We start from the raw sequence: 24181 nt of genomic DNA on the forward strand, positions 1-24181 counted from the left end.
TACCACGCCCCTGGCAGTGGAAGCACAGATTCTTAACCATTGGACCACCTGGGAACACCCCTATCTAAAGCATTGTGTAGGTATTAAAAAAAAAAAAAAAAAAACACAGGGGAGTGAGGCTCAGGAGGGAGGGGATATATGTATAATTATGGCTGATTTGCGCTGTTGTACGGCAGAAACCAACACAACACTGCAAAGCGATTTTCCTCCAATTAAAAAATAAATTAAAAAAATTTCCTGTCTCCAGGCCTGTGGGGAGACCAATGAGGATGAGGCTGGTGTGTGAACCAAGCATGAACGTCTGTCATAACTACGTGGTCGTGGGGAGGGGGCTCCGCAGAGTGAAGGCTGATGTATCCAGACGTTCTGACAAATGGGAAGAGACCAAGTTGATCTGGTACTTAACTGGCTGTTCACTTGATGAAAATGTGGATTTCTCTAATGTTAGAGATAGTTATATAGTCATGCTGATAAAATGATCTCTAATACCATCTTTGCCAACAAAGGTCTGTCTAGTCAAGGCTATGGTTTTTCTAGCAGTCATGTATGGGTGTGAGAGTTGGACTATAAAGAAAGTTGAGCACCAAAGAATCAATGCTTTTGAACTGTGGTGTTGGAGAAGACTCTTGAGAGTCCCTTGGACTGCAAGGAGGTCCAACCAGTCCATCCTAAAGGAGATCAGTCCTGGGTGTTCACTGGAAGGACTGATGCTGAAGCTGAAACTCCAATACTTTGGCCACCTGATGCAAAGGGCTGACTCATTTGAAAAGACCCTGATGCTGGGAAAGATTGAAGGCAAGAGGAGAAGGGGACAACAGCGGATGAGATGGTTGGATGGCATCACCGACTCAATGAACATGGGTTTGTGTAAACTCCGGGAATTGGTGATGAACAGGGAGGCCTGGTGTGCTGCAGTTCATGGGGTCACAAAGAGTCGGACACGACTGAGCAACTGAACTGAACTGAATACCATCTTTATTGGCTTCCCTAGTGGCTCAGCGGTAAAGAATCTGCCTGCCAATGCAGGATATGAGGGATCCATCCCTGGGTCAGGAAGATCTCCTGGAGAAGGAAACGGCCATCCGCTCCAGTATTCTTGCCTGGAGAATCCAATGGATAGAGGAGCCTGGGGGCGGCTACAGTCCACGGGGTCACAGAAGAGTCGGACACGACTGAGTGACTAAACACCACCACCATCTTCTGTAGTGAATTAGTCAGGGAATGAATGCCTAAGGTGAACTTTACCGTAACAAAAGCAGAAATAGTCTTCGACAGCTTTTCTGAGGATTCCCGTTTCTCCTGAATTGACCTGCATCCTGCTGGCGCTGGCGGGGCCTGGGGGTTTCACCTCCTGTGGCCCTTCAGCAACACCTGTGAATAAGCCATCAGTACCAAGTCAGAAGCCAAGCATCTGTGCAGCACACCTCCTTAATATCCATGCTTCCAGTACTCAAAGGAAAAAGGGGGCAAGGAATTGACATAAAACAGGATCTTTTCATTAAAAAAATAGGGTACAATAACAAGGTGATAGTCTCTGAAATGACTCTATGGATAAACAATCAATAATTCACATATGAGGAAATAGAATTTAGTAGTTCAAAGGGAACTATCATAGAAAATTATTTACTACTGAGTTTGCAAGTCACTAGGCAGGAAGATACTCAGAACTGGAGAGATTTAGGACCAGCCCCCCAATGATAAGCTCTGAACAAAATCTTAAGATGAATTACTTCTTTTTTTTTTGGTTATGCCGTGTGGTTCGTAGGATCCTTGTTCCCTGATCAGGGATTGAACCCATCGATCCTGCATTGGAAACATGGCATCTTAACCATCGGACCACCAAGGAAGTCCTAGGATCGATTACATGAAAGCTTTGAAGAACAGTTAGAAATAGGCAAAACCAGAAAGGAATGATGTCCTTGAAAGAAGGGAAGAACACAGGGAGTGAGAACACACAACTGAGACCTGGGCACTAACAGCAGCGGACTTAGTTGAAATGAGGAAATCTACGTCACAGGTCAGGACTGCCATTGTGGTTAGACAGTGAAGCGGAAGTTCTGGAAAAGAGTGAGTCACAAGGTGGGAGACCCAATATCATCACAGCAACTTCCCTCGGATTCTTGTTGTTGTTTTCGTTGCTAAGTCGTGTCCCACTCTTTGTGACCCCATGGACCGTAGCCCCGCCAGGCTCCTCTGTCTATGGGATTTCCCAGGCAAGAATAGTGGAGTGGGTTGCCATTTCCTCCTGCAGGGGATCTTCCCGGCCCAGGGATCGAACCCGAGTCTCTTGCGCTACAGGCGGATTCTTTACCATCTGAGCCACCAGAGAAGCCTCAACTGGTCCTCAAACTGTGCAAGCACAGGGTGAGGCTTTAAGTAGAAGCAACGTTTGGAAGCTAAATTGTTTAGCAGAGATTTAACAGCCAACAGGGTTTAAACATATTTAAACAGGGTTTAGGATTCGCCAGGTTTGCGAAGCTTGTTGAACACTTTGTAAAACTAAGGGGCACATCTTAGGAGGAGGGGCCTCCCTCCGAGACTAAGAGGGATGGCTGCTCCAGGGCCAAGGGCATCACTTGTCCACGTGGGGACCAGGTGACCTGCCTGCCAGAACAAAACGCAGTTTTATTTAGCAGACCTTTACAACATAGCATGCATAATACCCGGTATGAAATTTAAAATTAGTAGGGACTTCCCTAGCGGTCCAGTGGTCAAGACTCTGGGCTCCCAACGCAGGGGGCACAGGTTTAATCCCTGTTTGGGGAAGTAAGATCCCACATGCTGTACAGCACAGTAAAAAAAAAAAAAAAAAACCCGAAAGCTCCACACACAAAAAAACAAAAAATTAGAAATGTGAAGAAGCAGGAAGATGTGACCCATGATCAAAAGAGAAAAAAAGCAATTTATAGACTCAGAACCACTAATGACTCAGTTGAAATGACCAGATAAGGACTTAAGACAACTGCTATAAACACACGAAGGACTTTATATAGCCATGGTGAGCACAAAAAATGAATTAAGAGGGGAATTCCAACTGAGAAATGAAAATGCTAACCAGAGAAAGAAGAAAGAAAATGGAATTTTAGAAATGGAAAAGAGGTGGAAATGAAAATTTCCCCAGATGAATAGTGCCCTGGATATGGCAGAAGGAAGAATCAGTGTCCTCAAAGAAACGCCAGTAGAAACTATCCAATCTGAAGCTTGAATATAAAAAGGGACACATACACAAAAGGAACAGAGCCTTAATGACCTGTGAGTCAATAAAGAGCAATTTTCCCTCTCTGTGTAAATGAAGAGAATTGGAATAAATATTTGAAGAGATGATAGCCAAAAACATCCATTGTTGACAAAGACATCAACCTGCAGATTCAGTAAACTCCACAGATCAAGTAAGGCAGAAACAAAGAAGGTCATAAATGGGCATTTCATGGTCAAATGGCTAAAAACCAAAGATGAGACAGAGCTAGGGAAAAATATACATTACTTCCAAGGGAACAAAAATAAGAATTCTAACCTAATTTTGTTATCTAAAACAGTGGCATCCAGGAGACAATGCAATGAAACAGCTGAAGGGCTGGAGGAAGGAAATTCCCCGGCAGTCCAGCAGTTGGGATGTCATGCTTTCACTGCCGAGGGTGCAGTTTCAACTCCTGGTTGGGGAACTAAGATCCCATAAGCTTTGTGGCATGGCCAGAAAAAAAGGCTGGAGGGAAAGAAACTGTCAAGCCAGGTTTCATAGCGAGTGAAAAACAGTCTTCAAAAAGCAACAGAAACCTACTGCATGGTGGCCCAGGGGTCTGTATTCAATAACCCATAATGGAAAACAATCTGAAAAATATACAAACACAGGTGTAACTGAATCACTTTGCTGTACACCTGAAACTAACACAGCATTGTAAAATCAACTATACTTCAAAAAAAAAAAATTCTTCAAAAACAAAAGCAAGGAGAATGATGTTGGCATGATAGCAGACTAGGAAGCAACAGGCCTTCTTTCTTCCACGGATACACCAAATTAACAATAGACGGAGCAGAACACCTCTGCGAGAACTACAGACCATCTGAGAAGCTACGGCACCCCAGCCACTGGAAAACCAAGAAGAGACTTCAGCATAGGCGTAGGAAGATTCTCAGCATTTGGTGTGCCTGGGTGTGCCTCTCATTCTACGTGACATAGTGCAGAGCAGCTGGGAAGGAATCCCTCAGTCTGGGCCTCCTCCCTTGGGGTGCAAACACAAGAGTGGACTGAGTGTTCAACCTTCTGGCTTGTCTGGGAGTTGCTGGAGGAACTGATTTCTATCTTGCCTGACTCAGAGCACACGACTTAATTCAGAGCTGCAGTTCTGCAAGGAGACACCAGGGGGCGAAAGAGAGTAAAAAAGATTTGAGAGGTTCTAGAACAGACAGCTGGAGAAGGCAATGGCACCCCACTCCAGTACTCTTGCCTGCAAAATCCCATGGACGGAGGAGCCTGGTAGGCTGCAGTCCATGCTACAGGTCGGACACGACTGAGCGACTTCCCTTTCACTTTTCACTTTCATGCATTGGAGAAGGAAATGGCAACCCACTCCAGTGTTCTTGCCTGGAAAATCCCAGGGACGGGGGAGCCTTGGTGGGCTGCCGTCTATGGGGTTGCACAGAGTCGGACACGACTGAAGTGACTTAGCAGAACAGACAGTGGGTCAGAGGGTGGTCTTCCCTGCCTGGAGCCAGTAAGCAAAAACGGGAGAGGTCTTGGACTCAGTGTTTTGCTAGATCAAAGGGATGTGTCAAAACCATTTTTAGGATAATGCTGATGACATCTTAGAAGAAAACAACACACAAGTCTTGCCTGCAAATATTCTAAGATCTATAAATACAGAAGGATAACATCCTTGACGTGCATGCGTGCAAAGTGGCTTCAGTCTTGTCTGATTCTCTGAGACTCTATAGGCTGTAGCCCGCCAGGCTCCTCTGTCCATGAGATTCTCCAGGCAAGAGGACTGGAGTGGGTGGCCATTCCCTTTTCCAGAGGATCTTCCCCACTCAAGGATAGAACCCAGGTCTCCTGCATTGCAAGCAGATTCTTTTCCACTGAGCCACCAAGATGACATCTTGGAAGAAAACAATATTTAAGTCTTGCCTGTAAGATTTATGAATACAAAGGATAAAATCGTTAACACCTACAGTATTTTGCAAAATCCTTCTGTAAATCCGTCCTGGCATTGACAAAAGCACGTCCTTTCTCTGTTCCAATAACAAACACATCTGCTTCATACATTGCAATGCAGGCCACTTCCGCCTTGGACTTGGCCAGTTCTTTACACTGAAATGAAAAACAGAATGAAATGTTATCTACATGGATGGATCCAAATTTCGTGGGGCCTGGGAAGTCTGCTTTAAGAAAAAAACATAAAATTACAGAAAAACAAAGTCTCTCTAGCTGATTTTTTCCTGGTCCAGGATCCAATCCAGGACTGTACTTTCTTTTGCTGTCCTGTCTCTCCAGTCTCTTTCCATGTGGGACAGACAGATCCCCATCTTTCTTTGTCTTGCACAAGACTGACATTTATGGAAGTGCAGCCCAGTTATTTGGGGTTTGTCCGATGCTCCCTCCTTCGAGGCATGAATGCCATGGAGGCAGTACTGCTGCTTCTGAGTGCCTCCCACCAGGAAGCTCCAGAGGTCCCTCTGGCCCATCTCTGCCCACGTTCCTGTTGGTCACTTGATTAGGAGGTGGCTGTCAAGTTTGTCCACTTTTATAAAGTTACTGATTGTTCCTTTTTTAATCCATAAGTATCTTGTAATCAGATGCTTTGAGATTATGTAAGTTAGTCGTGTTCTACTCTTTGTGACCCCATGGACTGTAGCCCACCAGGCTCCTCTGTCCATGGAATTCTCCAGGCAAGAATACTGGAGTGGGTAGCCATTCCCTTCTCCAAGGGGTCTTCCCCAACCCAGCAATCAAACCCAGGTCTCCTGCATGGCAGGCAGATTCTTTACCATCTGAGCCACCAGAGAAGCCCCTGAGGTTATGTAAATTTCCCCTCAAATTTTTACCCATTGGGTAAAGTTTATACTTGGGATGTAAATAGATGCATATAAATAGATTATTAATTGACCTTTGAATTTAAACAAGTATTTTCAAACAAGGTAACAGAAATGCCTGCATTAAATTTTCAGATCTGGAGAGCTTAACTTTATATGATTCCATCCATAAAGTAGGAAAACAGTTCTTAATTATCTGACAAGCCCATCATTCTTTCTTAAAAAGGGTATGTGTACACAAATAGGATTTAACTCTGTAGCTGAATGTCAAAAGTGTTGGCGAAGTGTTTCGTAATTCAGCAGTGATCCAACCAGATGACATTTTATAGAACTGCAAACCATCTCACCATGGACTCAAGAGCAGACACGAGGAACGTCACTACCATCCTGCTCTCCGAGGACTCCTCATTTGCAATGGGCAGGGTGGACACTGCTATTTGTGCCATAATCCCTAGGAGAGAGAAGTATTAAGAAAGTGAGTGGTAGAAATTGTGTCCTGCTCAACTCGTTTTGAACTGGGAGGGTCCTCACAGGTGACCCAGTTCAAACCTTCCTTTAAAGCTGACACTTATAAACAGTACATGGGGACTTCTCTGGTGATCCAGTGGTTAAGAATTCACCTTCCAATGCAGGGAACTCTGGTGAGATCCCTCGTCGGGGAACTAAAGGCCCCACAAGCCAAGGGGCAATTAAGTCTGCATGCTGCAACTAGAGAAGCCTGCTTGCCACAGTGAAGACCCAGAGCACTTCCCACTCCCCCAAAAAAAGGACAGTATATGATCCACTTGTCATGTATGGATGTGAGAGTTGGACCACAAAGAAAGCTGAGTGGTGAAGAATTGATGCTTTTAACTGAGGTGTTGGAGAAGATTCTTGAGAGTCCCCTGAACTGCAAAGAGATCAAATCAATCCTAAAGGAAATCAACCCTGAATATTCATTGGAAGGACTGATGTTGAAGCTGAAGTTCCAATACTTTGGCCACCGATGCAAAGAACTGACTCATTAGAAAAGACACTGATGCTGGGAAAGATTGAAGGCAGGAGGATAAGGGGATGATAGAGGATGAGAGGGTTGGATGGCATCACTGACTCGATGGACATGAGTTTGAGCAAGCTCTGGGAGCTGGTGATGGACAGGGAAGCCTGGCGTGCTGCGGTCCATGGGGTCGCAAAGAGTTGGACACGACTGAGCGACTGAACAACAACAATATGATTTGCCTAAGATCGTGTATTTCCCACTAAACCTAGACATGTATTTCATTAAATGAAGTCAGGTATTACACTAGAGAGGCATGTTAAACTATTTCCCAAGTGAGGAGGAGAGAAGGTAATGTCTCTTACTGATCCACCGTTGTTTTGTCTGATTCCAGCATTGTGGTGACTGAAACCACATTCTGGCCCACATACACAGAAAAAAAAAACCCCTTCCTTCCTCTCCTGTTAGGACTTCTCCTGTAATGAAGGATCATGCTAACTTTTGCTAAATTCTATACCAAGTGAGCATTAGAAAGCTTCTTTGAAAAATTTTCTGCAGCACCGTAAAAAGAGTTCTTTCAAATAGAGCATGCAGTGTATTAATATCTGTCATGTCCTGTCCCTGCAATAGCTGACTTAATTATATTTGTAAGCAAAAGATAAACAGATCAACATAACTATGTGGGAGGAAGCCTGAAGATCTATGGGCATGAAGTATGGTGGTCCTATAAGACTATTCAGAAATATTTGCAAATGTTTCTTCCTGAATTGATTTCTTGACCACTTGAAGGTGTGTGTCCACGTGCCTTGTGTTGGCCGAGGACATCAGGGAAGTGGCATCACTTCCACGCTGGGGATTCCACCATACTCCCTCTTCCTCTGCAGTTTGATCTGTCAGGTTCCATGTGATCAGGTTCCAGAGAAAAACACAGATCAGACCCACAGCCAACTCACAAGAGACCTCCAGTGCAAGCAAGGAATCAATCCTTGCTCCTTGAATGCACCCAAATCTGGTGGTATTTTTGACCATCGCTTACCCTGGCCAATCTGGATGGATAAACCATGCTGAAAAGGAACTCTAAAAATGTAACTACTCATCTATCTAGATTTTCTGAAGCCACCGGAGGATCCTTGAGGATCTCTTATGATAAAGTCCAAGTCTCCCTGAGAAAGAAAGTAGACTAGCACACACAGAGCCATTAGGATGCAAATTGTTAGAATTTGTTAGAATTGTTAAAGTTTTTTTTTTTTTTTTTTACAACTCTGCCTATTATGAAATAGAGCATAAGAATGTGACATTATACCGAGCAAGCGAGCTAAACCACTTCAGTTGTGTCTGACTCTTTGTGACCCTGTGGACTGCAGCCTGCCAGGCTCCTCGGTCATGGGGATTCTCCAGGCAAGAATACTGGAGTGGGTTGCCGTGCCCTCCTCCAGGGGATCTTCCTGACCCAGGGATCGAACCCACAACTCTTATGTCTCCTGCACTGGCAGCTGGTTCTTTACCACTAGAGCCACCTGAGAAGCCCAAGAACGTGAATTAACAGGCATGACCTGGGCATGAACAGCTGAGGAAATATACTTCAATTTGAAGTTTTTATTTATTTAAAAATTGATTTATGTACTAGGCATGCCACTTAGGCATGCTGGATCTTAGATCTTAGTTCCCTGACCAGGGATGGAACCTGTGCTCTCTGCAGTGGAAGTTTGGAGTCCTAACTACCAGACCATCGGGAAGTCCCAATTTGAATCTTTGAAACAATTATCTTAAAATCAAGCCTTTGACTCTCTTCTTGTTATTACACCGCATTTGAGAACAAACAGAAGTTGGTGACTATTGCTGGCCATCACAAGGACTCTGTTTCAGCAACAGAGCTGGAGTCAGAAAAAGCCGCAAACAGGACAACCTGGGAGAAATGGACGGATTCTTAGAAAAGTTCAATCTTCCAAGACTGAACCAGGAAGAAGCAGAAATTATGAACAACTCCAATTACAAGCACTGAAGTTGAAGCTGTGATCAAAAATCTCCCCCAAAACAAAACCCCAGGACCAGACGGCTTCACAGGAGAATTCCATCAAACATTTAGAGAAGAGCTAATGCCTATCCTTATAAAACTCTTTCAAAAAATTGCAGAGGAAGCAACACTTCCAAACTCATTCTATGAGGCCACCATACCCTGATACCAAAACCAGACAAAGACAACACAAAAAGAGAAAACTACAGGCCAATATCACTGATGAACACAGATGCAAAGATCCTCAGCAAAACCTTAGCAAACAGAATTCAGCAACACATCAAAAAGCTCATACACCATGATCAAGTTGGGTTTATTCTAGGGATGCAAGGATTCTTCAATATATGCAAATCAATCAATGTGATACACCATATTAACAAATTGAAAGATAAAAACCATATGATATCAAAATAGATGCATAAAAAGCCTTTGACAAAAATCAGTACCCATTTATGATTAAAACTCTTCAAAAAATGGGCGTAGAAGGAATCTACCTCAACATAGTAAAGGCCATATATGATAAGCCTATAGCAAACATTATTCTCAATGGTGAAAAACTGAAAGCATTTCCCTAAGATCAGGAGCAAGACAAGGATGTCCACTTTCCCCCTATTATTGAACATAGTTCTGGAAGTCCTAGCTACAGCAATTAGAGAAGAAAAAGTAATAAAAGGAATCCAGATCAGAAAAGAAGTAAAACTCTCACTGTTTGCACATGACATGATACTGTACATAGAAAACCCTAAAGATAGAAAATTACTAGAGCTATTCAGTGAATTTAGCAAAGTTTCAGGATACAAAATCAATACACAGAAATCACTTGCATTTCTATATACTAACAATGAAAAGTCAGAAAGAGAAATTAAGGAATCAATCCCATTCACCACTGCAACAAAAAGAATTAAACATCTAGGAATAAACTTACCTAAGGAGACAAAAGAACTGTACACAGAAAATTATAAGACACTAATGAAAGAAATCAAAGATGACATAAACAGATGGAGAGATATTCCATGTTCCTGTGTAGGAAGAATCAATATTGTGAAAATGACTATACTCCCAAGCGCAATCTACAGATTCAGTGTGATCCCTATCAAATTACCAGTGACATTTTCCACAGAACCAGAACAAAAAATTTCACAATTCATATGGAAACACAAATGACACCCTGAATAGCCAAACCAGTCCTGAGAAAGAAGAATGGAGCTGAAGGAATCAACCTTCCTGACTTCAGATTATACTACAAAGCTACAATCATCAAGACAGTACGGTGCTGACACAAAACAGAAACACAGACCAATGCAACAAGATGGAAAGCCCAGAAATGAGCCCACGCACCTACGGGTACCTTATTTTTGACAAAGGAGGCAAGACTATACAATGGGGCAAAGACAGCCTCTTCAATAAGTTGGTGCTGGGAAAACTGGACAGCTACATGTAAAACAATGATATTAGAACATTTCCTAACACCATACACAAAGATAAACTCAAAATGGATTAAAGACCTAAATGTAAGACCAGAAACTACTAAACTCTTAGAGGAAAACATAGGCAGAACATTCACTGACATAAATCAAAGCAAGATCCTCTATGATCCACCTCCTACAGTAACAGAAATAAAAACACAAGTAAACAAGCAGGACCTGATTAAACTTAAAAACTTTTAAAGAGCAAAGGAAACTATAAGCAAGGTGAAAAGACAACCCTCAAAATGGGAGAAAATAATAGCAAATGAAACAACTGACAAAGAATTAATTTCCAAAATATACAAGCAGTTCATACAACTCAATACCAGAAAAACAAACAACCCAGTCAAAAAGTGGGAAAAAGACCTGAACAGACATTTCTCCAAAGACATACAGATGGCTAACAGACACATGAAAAGATGCTCAACATCACTCATTGTTAGAGAAATGCAAATCAAAACTGCAATGAGACATCACCTCACACCAGTCAGAATGGCTGCTATCAAAATGTCTACAAACAATAAATGCTGGAAGAGGGTGGAGAAAAGGGAACACTCTTGCACTGTTGGTGGGAATGTAAATTGATACAGCCACTATGGAAGATGGTATGGAGATTCCTTAAGAAACTAGGATAAAACCACCATATGACCCAGCAATCCCACTCCCAGGTATATACCCTGAGGAAACCAAAATCGAAAAAGACACATGACATTGTTCATAGCAGTACTATTTACAGTAGCTAGAACATGGAAGCAACCTAGATGTCCAGCAACAGATGAATGGATAAAGAAGTTGTGATATATATACACAATGGAATATTACTCAGCCACAAAAAGGAACGCCTTTGAGTCAGTTCTAATGAGGTGGATGAACCGAGAACCTATTATACAGAGTGAGGTAAGTCAGAAAGAGAAAGATAAATACCATATTCTAACGCACATATACGGAATCTAGAAATTACTTACAGGGCAGCAGTGGAGAAATTACTTACAGGGCAGCAGTGGAGAAACAGACATAGAGAATAAACTTATGGACATGGGGAGAGTGGAGGAGAGGGTGAGATGAATGGAAAGAGTGACACGGAAACTTACATTACCATGTGTAAAATAGATAGCCAATGGGTATTTGCTATATGGTTCAGGAAACTCAAACAGGGGCTCTGTATCAACCTAGAGGGGTGGGATGGGGAGGGAGGTTCAAAAGGGAGGTGATATATGTATACCTATGGCTGATTCGTGTTGAGGTTTGACAGAAAACAACAAAATTCTGTAAAGCAATTATCCTTCAATTAAAAAAAAAAAATTGAAAAAGAAAAAGCAGTAAGCAGCACCCAGCAGGCACTCGTGTTAAGTCTTAGAAACTCTTTCCTCTAGCAGCTAGATTCCATGATTATCACTTAGCACATCAGACCAAGGAAATGCATATCACAAAGTATGAAACCGCAAAGGCACGTTATGCTTCCCACTTACCAGAATGTTCACTTAGATTATGCTCCATCCTTATTACTTTGGGAGCTCAGAATACTTTCATTCAAAATTGTTATTTTGCCTACTATCCCAGACACAGAAAAAGGAGCAGACGCATTCTCAGGTCACAAACATGTTGGTTTATCCATGCAAAGCTAGACCCAGGGCAACTTTCTGGCTACTGCTGTTTCCACTTCTCACCTTCAATTGCCCTAGGTCTGCTGAGATGTCAGGGCTTCCCAGGTGGTGCTAGTGGTAAGAACCTGCCTACGAATGCAGGAGATGTAAGAGACAGGAGTTTGAATACTGGATTGGGAAGATCCCCTGGAGTGGGGCATGGCAACCCACTCCAGTATTCTTGCCTGGAGAATCCTCATGGACAGAGGAGCCTGGCAGGCTACAGTCCATTGGGTTCCAAAGAGTTGGACATGACTGAAGTGAGTTGGCATGCATGTATGCATTGCTATGATGTCAATCACATTCAGTGTGTGTTAAGAAATGGGGAAAGACAGGGTGGGACGAATTGAGAGTAGCAATGAGATTTATACATTATCACGTGTAAAACAGATAGCTAGTAGGAAGTTGCTATGTAACTCAGGGAGCTCAGCCTGGTGCTCTGCGGTGACCTAGAGGGGAGGGAGGGACACTTCAGAGCAAGGGTGCGACTTCAGAGAGTGTCTACACATGGTTGATTCATGTACAACAGGAAGCAACACATTGTAAAGCAATTATCCTTCAATTTTAAAAATCTTACAAAAATAATGGGAGGGATGCCATCCTAACAGCCTGTGGCAAAGCCACAGGAGAGGAGAACTCCCGCTTCATTAACAGAACTTCTCGGGGACCATCTCAGTACTCTTTGATGGGAAGAACCCTGGAGGCAGCGTCAGTACTCTTTGATGGGAAGAACCCTGGAGGCAGCGGAGTCCAGTTGGGCTCCATGGGGAAGGCCGATTCTGTCTGGGGCTTTCTGCTCTCTAGAAACGGCTGCATCTGGGTCACTTCCCTGAGAGGCCTTAGTCAACAGGGCGCGTGGAACAGTCCCTGCACCCCTAACCCCTGACTGCGTCCGCTCCTCCGCCCTTTGCGAGAAAGAAACTGTCATCGCACCGCCGCGTTAACAGCGACCGCGCGAGGATACACCAGGCCGGGTGGCGACACGAGCTTCCAGAGCACGAGGCCTGATGGGCGGGCCCTCCCAGAGCCAGGAGCAGGAAAGCCAGGCTGGGGGCGCCCCAGACCACCAAACAGCTCCGAGACCCCGGTGGGCTGCCCTCGGCCGCCTCCTCTCTGATCAGACACCCAATTACTCACCTCCCAGGAAGGGTCTTTTCACCTCTCACCTTTTATGAGCCCCCTCGCCTTAAAATCAAGGGAACCACACATTTATAGGAGTCTATGAATATGTAATGTTCAGAACAGGGAAATCTACAGAGACAGAAGTAGACTGCAGGTTGCTTAGGGCTGGGAGGTGGGTAGATAAATGGTACAGGGTTTATTTTCAGGGGTGATGAAACTATTCTAAAATTGTCTGTGGTTACGATTGCCCAACTACATGCATATATTAAAAGCCACTGAATTGTATACTTTAAATGGGTGAATTTTATTTCAAAAAAAGAAAGGGGGGAGGTTTCAGGGGTTACAACTTGGTGCTTTCACTGCCAGGTCGGGGGGTTCAATCCCTGGTCAGGAAACCAAGGTCCCACAAGCCCAGCTGTGGGCCCAACAACAACGACAAAAAGCTATTAAGAAATCAAATGACAGGACTTCCCTGATGGTCCAGTGGCTAAGGCTCCACCCTTCCGCTTCAAGGAAAGGGCTCGGGTGGGTCCCTTTTGGGGCAATAAGGTCCTACATGCCATGCAGTGTGGCCAAAAAACTAAAAATTAGAAAGAAAATCAAAGGAAATCAAAGAGAGGTTGGATGGCGAGAAAGGAAATTAACACTCACCAAACATACACCACAGGCCAGTGCTTTTCTGATCATCTGATTTGCTACCTGCACACTGTCTAAGGTCCCATGCTAACGCACAGGATGATTCATTGAGCAACAGGGGCTGGGAACGCAGTGGAGGAGCGAATGGCAAACCAAGGAGCTCAGGGAGCTTAGAAAAAGGATCTCCAAAGGCAGGACCCCCATGATTAGAGAGACCACACGTCCTGGGCTAGGACAGAACTCGTGCACCTGCCTTGCAGGTAAGTCATTAATAGTCCTCGCTTCTTTCCCTGGTGGCTCAGACAGTAAAGTGTCTGCCTGCAGTGCAGGAGACCCAGGTTTGATTCCTGGGTCGGGAAGATCCCCTGGAGAAGGAAATGGCAACCCACTCCAGTATTCTTGCCTGGAAAATTCCATGGACGGAGGAGCCTGGCTGGCTATAGTCCATGGGGTCACAAAGAGTTGGACACGACTGAGCCACTTCACTTCACTTCACTTCTCTCTCTCAAGTGCCTGGAAGATGCATTGTAACATGTTTGCATGTGGGTGGTTTATGAAAGAAACAAAAAAATCACTTGAACATGAAGTCATGAATTCTTAAAAAAAATTTTTGTTGTGGTTGTTTTGGCCAAGGCGTGGCTTGTAGGATCTTAGTTCGCTGAGTGTGTGTGTCTGTATGCCCTGTTGCTCAGTTGTATCTGACTCCTTTTGGCCCCATGGACTGTAGTCCGCCAGGCTCCTCTATCCATGGGATTCTCCAGGCAAGAGTACTGGAGTGGGTTGCCATGCCCACCTCCAGGGGATCTTCCTGATCCAGGGATCGAACCCGGGTCCTCCACAGTAAAAGTGCCGAGTCCTAACCACTGGACCTCCAGGGAATTCTCCTTAAAATATTTTTAGAAACTGATGTACACTTTGCAAAAAGTTCAACCTTGTCTAATGTATGGTTCTGTACATTTTTAGCAAATATAAGGTTATGTAGCCACCACTGAAATCATGGTGTGAACTGCTCCATCACACCCCAGATTCCTCCATGCCTCTTTGTCAACTCCCCCACCCCAACCTCTGGCCAGAACTGATCTGTCTTCTGTCCCCATAGTTTTGCTTATTCCTGAATATCACATAAATGGAATCCTACGCTGTGCTGGGGCTGTATCAGTAATTTGTTCTTTGTGTTACTGAATATTCCACTGTAGGGATGAAACACAGTTAAATTAACCCTTTTGCCATTTACAGAACTTTTGGGCTGTCTGAAGTTTTTTGATGACTATGAATAAAACCATAAATTAAAAGACGCTTGTTCCTTGGGAAAAAGTTATGACCAACCTAGACAGCATATTAAAAAGCAGAGACATTACTTTGCCAACAAAGTTCCATCTAGTCAAAGCTATGGTTTTTCCAGTAGACATGTATGGATGTGAGAGTTGGACTATAAAGAAAGCTGAGCACCGAAGAATTGATGCTTTTGAGCTGTGGTGTTGGAGAAGACTCTTGAGAGTCCCTTGAGACAGCAAGGAGATCCAACCAGTCCATCCTAAAGGAAATCAGTCCTGAATATTCATTGGAAGGACTGATGCTGAAGCTGAAACTCCAATACTTTGGCCACCTGAGGCAAAGAACTGACTCATTGGAAAAGAGCCTGATGCTGATTGAAGGTGGGAGGAGAAGGGGATGACAGAGGATGAGATGGTTGAATGGCATCACTGACTCAACGGACATGAGTTTGAGTAAACTCTGGGAGTTGGCGATGGTCAGGGAGGCCTGGCGTGCTGCAGTTCATGGGGTCACAAAGAGTCAGACATGACTGAGCAACTGAACTGGTGAATAAAACCACTATTGTGTCAACCTAAGGTTTCATTTCTCTTGCATAAAGACCTAAGAGTGGGATTGCTGGGTCATATATCTTGAGGTTTTTTTGGTTTGTTTTTTTTAGCTTCAAAGGAAGTGAAACTGTTTTCCAAACTGGTTGTACCATTTTGTATTCCTACCACTTTTGGTGTTGTTTGGGTGCTAGGTCGTGTCTGACTCTTTTTGACCCCATGGACTGCAGCAGGCCAGGCTCCCCTGTCCTGCACTATCTCCCAGAGCTTGCTCAAATTCATGACCATTGAGTCAGTAATGCTACCTCACCATCTCATCCTCTGCCACCCTCTTCTTCTTTTGCCTTTAATCCTTCCCAGCATCAGGATCTTTTCCAATTCCTACCACTAATATATGAGAATATAGTGAAAGGAAAGTCGATCAGTTGTGACCGACTCTTTGTGACCCCGTGGCCTATACAGTCCATGGAATTCTCTAGGTCAGAATACAGGAGCGGGTAGCCTTTCTCTTCTCCAGGGGATCTTCCCAACCCAGGGATCGAACCCAGGTCTCCCGCATCGCAGGCGGATTCTTTACCAGCTGAGTCATAAGGGAAGCACACAAATACTGGAGCAGGTAGCCTTTCCCTTCTCCAGGAGATCTTCCCGACCCAGGAATCGAACCAAGGTCTCCTGCACTGCAGGCGGATTCTTTACCATCTGAGCTACCAGGGAAGCCCTATGAGAATATATCCCTACCACTAATATGTGAGAATTCCAGTTGCTCTGCATCCTTGTCAACATGCAGTATTGTCAACTTAAAAAAAAATTCTTTTTTGCAATTTTAATAGGTGGGTAGTGATATCACTTTGCAGTTTTAGTTGGCAATTTCCTAATGACTAAAAACACTAGGCATCTTTTCGTGTGCTTTTCTGCCATCCATATAGCTTATTTAGTAGAATGTCTTGTTCAAATCTTTTGTCCATTTTGAAACTAGATTGTCTGCTTATTTTTTATTATTGAGTTTATAGATTCTTTATATTTTCTGGATACAAATCTTTTATGTGTGATGGGCAAATATTGGGCTGGCCAAAAAGTTCATTCAGGTTTGTCTATAAGATGGTATGGAAAAATCTAAATGAACTTTTTTGGCCAACCCAATATTTTCTATATTGGGAAATGTAGCAACCCAATGTTTTGCTATAGGGAACAGTCTACAGAGATAACTGATAAAACTTTATGATGTTTATCAGTAATCTAACGATGATGTGGCCACAGATAACTTTATCTCAAATGGTTCAGAAAAAATAAAACGTCTTTGTACTACACTTGCAATTTTTCTGTAAATTTGATACTATTTCAAATTTCTAAAAATTATTTTTTAAGCTTACATCAAATATATACACATTTCCGTTTCTTAAAATTGTACAGTCAATGGGTTTTATAATTCCTTTACTAAGTATTTAGACTGTATCATCAATAATTCAGATTAAACTACTTCATGTGTAAGGCCCAACTTGAAATAATTTTTACTTGTGCAAAATCCATCTATTGGCAAAGACAGAATTTCACTTCTATTTTTTCTCTATATTTTTACACATCACCTGCATTACTTGGTTGAAATATTAAAATCTCTTTCCCATTGTAAGTTATAGAAATCTCACAAGGAGTTTTAAATCAGCTTTTAAATATATCGAACATTGGTCAACTTTTATCTTGCTGTTGATGTTTAGTCGCTAAGTCGTGTCCAACTCTTTGCAACCCCCTGGACTGTAGCCCACCAGGCTCCTCTCTCTGTCCATGGAATTCTCCAGGCAAGAATACTGGAGTGGGTAGCCATTTCTTTCTCCAGAAGATCTTCCTGACTCAGGGATTAAACCTGTGTCTCCGCCGTTGCAGGCAGATTCTTTACCGTCTGAGGCATTATTTAAAACTGTGATGAAGAAGCTGATAGTCTTTATTATTATTAATATTATTTTCGATGTGAATCATTTTGAAAGTCTTTACTGAGTTTGTTTACAATACTGCTTCTGTTTTATGTTTTGGTTTTTTGGCTGCCCTCCCCCACCAGGGATCAAACCCAGACCCCCTACATTGGAAGTTGAAGTGTCAACCATTAGACTGCCAGGGAAGTCCAAAGAAACTGATATTCTTGACTATCATCTTTCTGAGTCAATTAATTCGAATACTGCTTAAAAATAAGACTATATCTTGTTTGGCAGAGTTGTGTCTTACAATGCAAGTAGGTACACCGAAAGGCAAATTCAAGTACGGTCAACGCCATCGGAGGAAGCAGTGAACACCTTTCCCAGAGGGAACTCTTTTCTTCTATGATTTCTTTAATTGTTTAGGAGAGAGGCTTTTCTAACTCTTAATCTGCATTTGCAACCTTGCCGACACTGCACACTTTTTCGGGTAAGTGGTTCTGAAATGTGTCAGCCACCCTTGGCAGGCTCTGCCTTGTCTAGCACCAGTCCATCCCCTCTTGGGTGGTGGTTTCCCTTTTGTCTTAGAATTTTGCCATTGACAGATATGTCCTTAGAGTTCATGTCTTCCAGCCACAACTTTAATACTTTTCAGCCTCTCTCAAGCCTTCTCTTGGCTGGTCACTTAGCACCCTCAACGGAGCCCTCAATACCACAGTTTGGTGACTCTCCTGTCAATGGCATGAATTCTGGATTCATCGTGACCTTGCTGCGATCTCTTGCTAAGTCCCTCAGAGCCAGTTTTCCTTGCAGTGTTGACATGGATCATTGTTTCCACCATTAATTATCCAATGATGTAGTGAGGGGCCATAATGTATGAAAAATACACATTTTAAAATAATATAATCAGACTTGATGTTGTGAGATGCTCACACTGACAGCTACCAGAGATGAGCCCACTTAAAGGACTGGCGTATTCCAGGCTCTTATTTTATGCTCGCATCCAATCTGTAATTACACCACAATAATCTCTGAGAGGACTGTGATGCCAAAACTTTAACAGAGAGTAAAATAATAGGCAGAATGAAACTAGTTGGAACTCAAAAAAGATCTTATCAGTGGGCATCAATAGTAGTAATTTAAAAAAAACGAATGTTTTGTAATTTAAATTTTTTTTTTTGTAATTTAATTTTAAAAATGAATGTTTTGTAATTATCGCCTACTTGCACCCTTTACTTAACAACAAATGGAGGCAGGAACTTTGTCTTTTATACTTTATGCTTTAGAACACATCATGCGTTAATAGTACATCAAAACTAATGAACCATGATTAGCTAATTTTGTGGTTTCTCACCTTGAGAACACTGAGGAAAAAAAAGAAATCACTGCATTCTAATAAAGCTAAAAGTCCTAGACAATGAGAGCTAGTACCACAGAGTTCAAACTCCCAAAGCCAATACAGTGATTGAAATTCAAAGCACTGGGTATGTTCATTTAGATCACAGATTTTACACTGTGCTTAACTTCTTGCTTTTTTAAAACTGGAGATGTAAACTAAAACAACTCTCAAATCTCTTAGCTCTCCCAGAAATCTTTGAGGACTTTCCTTTTCAATGTTATATTTTACTAATGAAAAGCAAACATCAAAACCAGACTGCCTCCTATTTTGGTAAATAGTTTTACTGTAACATAGTCACACTCACTGGTTTACATCTTGTCCACTGACTGGTTTTCCGCAAAGGCAGGGTTGCAGGTGACAGAGACCACATGCCCTCAGAGCTGGCAATATTTATTATCTGACCCCTTGCAAAAAAAAGTTTGCCCATCCCTGTTCTAGATTTCATTTCTACCACTTATAATTTTCATCATTTGGAATAGCATCCACTCCATTTATCAAAACTCTGAAATCCTGAAACAGACGTCTGCTTTGCTTTTTAAGCTGTTTCCAGATTTTTCTTTTCAAAGGTTAATTTTTTCAGGTCCCTGAGGCCTTGATTGTATTTAGCAAGTTCCTAAAGTGCCACCTTCTCCCAGGTCTACAGTAAATGGAAACTGCAAACTCAAGTGTACCTATTCACCATTCAACAGAAACGTACTGAAGTGGTCAAGAGGTACAAACTCCCAGTTATGAAATCAGTAAGTTCTGAGGATGTAACAGACAGCTTGGTGACAACAGTTAATAATGCGTGCACGTGTGCTCAGTCATGTCTGACTCTTTGAGACCCCATGGACTGCAGCCCGCCACGTTCCTCTGTCCATGCGATTTCCCAGGCAAGAATACAGGAGTGGGTTGCCATTTCCTTCCTCAGGGGATCTGCCTGACCCAAAGATCGAACGCACATCTCCTGCATCAGCAGGTGAATTCTTTCCCACTGAGCCACCTGGGAAGCCCATAGCGAACAATACTGTACTGTATATTTGAAAGTGGCTGAGAGAATCGATCTTACCACGAGATAAAAAAATTGTAAGTATGTGATGTGATGGATGTTCACCAGTCATTTCACAATATATACATATGTCAAATCACTACGTTGTACTCCTAAAACTAATAGAAAGTTATATGTCAATTATATCTCAATCTGGGATATTCTAAAAAATATTAAATTCTAAAAAATATTCTAAAAAAAGAATAATAACAAATTTCAAGACAGCAAGGACTCTTCTGTAAGGATCAAGGAGTACGGAAAAGAACTAGAAATAAAACATATTTTCAATGACAAAAAAATGAAAAAAAAAAAAAAAAAAAAACCAAACTAGTTAAAATTACATGCTTAACAAATAGTCAAGTGTTTCAGCTTAGCCGAACACATGCTTGAAAGTTTTTAAAATGTAATGCACACCAGCTGTATGAAAACATATACTGCTGACAGGAAGGACAGGGGGAAACAAAAGTGAGTAAAATCCACACCCTGTGCTCTGGAGTGAGACACAGCAGCAAAGACACAGCAGAATAGCAGGTGATAAAGGCAAAATGGGAGCCAGATGCCCCGGAAATGGTCTAGGCTGCTGAGTCAACAACGTCCAGGATGACAATGAAAGCATGTGAGCAAGTTCTAAAGCCTGAGAAAAAGCGAAGAGACCATCCAGGCTGCAGGTGTGGGCAAAGACCCAGAGCTCTGGGCAGCAAACCCTGGGGCTAAATAACAGGAAGGCAGGAAGAACAGGGACCCACTGCAAATGGACTGACACCTGCAGCTGCCTGGTGCCACGCCCTGTGTCCTCTGAAGGCAAGGTGGCCGGTCACGCAGACCAAACCTTCCTCTCCAAATATAGGAAGGGAGAAGAGCCTGCTCAGTTCTTCACTTGGAGCTGTGAGCAATACCCAGTTGCCCAATTCCCAATCTTGTATCTACATATCTGCAGCAGGAAACTAAACGGTGACATTTTTGGCCCAGCAATTCCACTCCTTGGCAGGTGCTCAAGAGTTGAAAACAAACGTCCACACACACACAAACGTGAACATGGCTGCTCACTGCAATATTCATAATAGCCAAACAGTGGAAAAAATTTTAAAAAATTCATCATTTGACAGAAAATGAAAATGTGGTATACCCATACAATGGATTATTAGTCATCCATAAGAAGGAATGAATGAATGAAGCTAGATCCCAAAGATTCTTTGATGATTCTGTGCTTAGGAACGATCTGGAACAAGAACTGTTTGGAATGTCAGAGACATAGGGACAGAATGAATATTGGCAGTGTCCACAGCTGGGGTGGGAAAGGGGAACGACTGTCTTAATGGATCAGCATTTCTTTTGGGGTGATGAAAATGTAAGGTCCGTCTAGTCCAGGCTATGGTTTTTCCAGTAGTCACGTATGGATGTGAGAGTTGGACTGTGAAGAAAGCTGAGCGCCCAAGAATTGATGCTTTTGAACTGTGGTGTTGGAGAAGACTCTTGAGAGTCCCTTGGACTGCAAGGAGATCCAACCCGTCCATTCTAAAGGAGATCAGTCCTGGGTATTCATTGGAAGGACTGATGCTGAGGCTGAAACTCCAATACTTTGGCCACTTCATGAGAAGAGTTGACTCATTGGAAAAGACCCTGATGCTGGGAGGGACTGGGGGCAGGAGGAGAAGGGGACGACAGAGGATGAGATGGCTGGATGGCATCACCGACTCGATGGACATGAGAGTTTCGGTAAACTCCAGGAGTTGGTGATGGACAGGGAGGCCTGGCGTGCTGCGATTCATGGGGTCCCAAAGAGTCGGACACGGCTGAGCAACTGAACTGAACTGAACTGTTCTGGAATTAGTGGTGATGGCTGCGTAACTGTGAATGAACAGTAATGACTGAACTATACAGGGCTTTCCAGGTGGTGCTAGTGGTCAAGAACCCGCCTAGGAGGCCAAGAGCCATGGGTTCGATCCCTGGGTCGGGCAGATCTCCTGGAGATGGCAACCCACTCCAGTATTCTTGCTTGGGAAATCCCACGGACAGCGAAGCCTGGCGGGCTCCATTGGGTCGTTGAATTGACACGACTGAAGCGATTTAGCACCTCAAACACACTAAACTACACACTTTTAAAGGCGAATTTCATGGAGTGTCAATAAAGCTGCTATTAAACAGCAAGGCTTGGGTTTTAAGGACGGGGAAAGCCCTCCAAGCCTTTTTTCTCCTTTACGTCTAAATCATAACCGTGACGGAGTGTAGTTCAGGACCAGAGACTCTTCTTCCGGCCTCTGGATTGGTTTTCTGCTCACAAGCCGGCCGCGGGTGGCTAACCCACTGACCACACCCACGACAAAACCCACGTCGCGCAGCACTCGTCAACGCGCGCGACAGGAGGCAAGGGATCCGGACGCCTGCGCCGGGGAGCTGGACGCAGTTACCAGGCAACAGCGGCTAACCCGCCCCCACCACCTAACCAATCACGCACTTCCGCACGTAGCGCAGTATCCCCGCGTACGACCGCCGGAGCGTGACCTCCGGAGCATCAGGCCCTAGCGTCCAGACCGGCAAGCACCCGCCCCCACCACCACCGCTCAGCCAATCAGAAGGGAGAGGGATGCGCGTTCCGTGCGTGCGACCGTTGCCCCCGCGCCTGGGCTTTCCCGCCCCACCCCCACTCCTTGGGCCCTGCCCGCCGGGAACCGGTTCGGGAGGCCCGTCGGGCCGCCTGAGGAGGGGGCGCTCGCAGCGCGCGACTGGGCGGGTAGCCTCCCCAGACCTCCCCTCCGCCAGGTCTGCAGGACGAGAAAGTTCCAAGCAAAGCACCCGCTCTTAATGGCGGCTGCGGCGGGGGCGGGATACGCACCTGAGGTCCCCGCCGGCGGGCAGCGCCCGGCCGGCCGCGGGGTCTGAGGGCTGGGCCACCTGGGAGTGCCTGGGGCCGAGTGCGGCCTGCCTTGACCGTCTGGAGGCGAAGGCTCGACGTTGTGGGCGGCGGCCGGAGCCCTGCTCTCCACTATCCCTCCTTTTTCTTTCTTTCTTTTCCTTTTTTTTTTTTTTTTCTGGCTTCCTGGAAGGCAGCCTGGACTCGTGTGTCCGCAGCGCCCCAAGTGGGAGTTGCCATTTCCGGTGCCGTGGAATCCACTTCAGCTGCACATTGAGTTGGTTGGAAGTCCCTTAGTCCCGCGCTGTTCAGGGCCAGACGTGCGTGTCCATCTGTCTTTGATGAGTGTCTGCACGTGTCGCAACCCCCCCCCCCCCCCCGCCGCCGCCGACCCCCACACCGCCTCCAAACGTGGACGTCCTTTCTTGCTCTTATTTAATTTTACACTTTTTCGCATGATTGCAGTTTGTAGCTTTAAGCGGTGAGGTCACAGCTCCAGTGACCTGTGAATCTGCCTTAAAGCCATTGAGTTACATTGTAATACTGTTAACAGTTGTGTCCTGACCTTTTGATGGGACTCAGTGACATTACTGGGCTTCCCTGGTGGCTCAGAGGTTAAAGCGTCTGCCTGCAATTCAGGAGACATGGGTTCGATCCCTGGGTTTGGAAGATCCACTGGAGGAGGAAATGGCAACCCACTCCAGTATTCTTGCCTGAAGAAACCCATGGACGGAGGAGCCTGGTGGGCTACAGTCCACGGAGTCTTAAGAGTCGGACACGACAGAGTGACCTCACTCACTCATTCAATGACATTACTAAGGAGTCGAGAGCTGTCCTCCTGATGGCGCTGGTTCTCCAGCAAATAGTCAAGCATTACTTTAGTGCTGTTTAATCAAAGTCGGTTATATTTTTATTTTAAATATGCCAAAAGGAGAGTTGCTGCTGTTGTCAGTCGCTAAGTCGTGTCCGACTCTTAAGACCCCACGGACTGCAAAAGAATAGGGTAATAGAAACCGTTTACCCATTGCTCAGATTTACGTAGCATGCCCTATTTTAAAGGACTATTTAGACACAATTGAAGACCCTGTTCTCATTCCTTTTTCTTTACTGTCTTGGAGTTCTAATACGCATTTTCTTTTGCAGAAAGGCAAGTGTCCCAAATTCCCTGAACTTTTTTTTTGTGAGTGGCTAACAAGGGCACCCCACTCCAGTACTCTTGCCTGGAAAAGCCAATGGAAGGAGGAGCCTGGTAGGCTGCAGTCTGTGGGGTCGCAAAGAGTTAGACACAACTGAGCG

General features: G+C 44.2%; 1 protein-coding gene and 1 long non-coding RNA gene across 8 annotated transcripts in view; one reads left to right on the forward strand and one right to left on the reverse strand.

Annotated features, from left to right (window-relative positions):
• LOC102413141 (general transcription factor II-I repeat domain-containing protein 2) overlaps nucleotides 1-23197 on the reverse strand; it is a 47324-nt gene extending 24127 nt beyond the window's left edge. For 5 of the 7 annotated variants that reach the window (XM_025275683.3, XM_025275682.3, XM_006057058.4 and 2 more), the window contains exons 1-4: nucleotides 22868-23195; nucleotides 6375-6478; nucleotides 5167-5305; nucleotides 1246-1371 (exon numbers count right to left, since the gene is read on the reverse strand). In XM_025275683.3, the coding sequence (XP_025131468.3) occupies nucleotides 1246-1371; nucleotides 5167-5305; nucleotides 6375-6473 (364 nt within the window). In that variant the 5' untranslated portion in view covers nucleotides 6474-6478; nucleotides 22868-23195. Of the gene's footprint in view, nucleotides 1-1245; nucleotides 1372-5166; nucleotides 5306-6374; nucleotides 6479-22867 lie in introns of all 7 variants that reach the window. The other 2 variants (XM_045164330.1, XM_025275684.3) reach the window with 2 other exon arrangements.
• Nucleotides 13828-15192, forward strand: LOC123331652. The gene is made up of 2 exons (XR_006548415.1): nucleotides 13828-14144; nucleotides 15121-15192. It is a non-coding gene; the product is annotated as an uncharacterized LOC123331652 (long non-coding RNA).
• Nucleotides 23198-24181: the final 984 nt, after the last annotated feature.

This window comes from Bubalus bubalis, chromosome 24 (assembly GCF_019923935.1).
Source record: "Bubalus bubalis isolate 160015118507 breed Murrah chromosome 24, NDDB_SH_1, whole genome shotgun sequence".
Classification (NCBI taxonomy): Eukaryota; Metazoa; Chordata; class Mammalia; order Artiodactyla; family Bovidae; genus Bubalus; species Bubalus bubalis.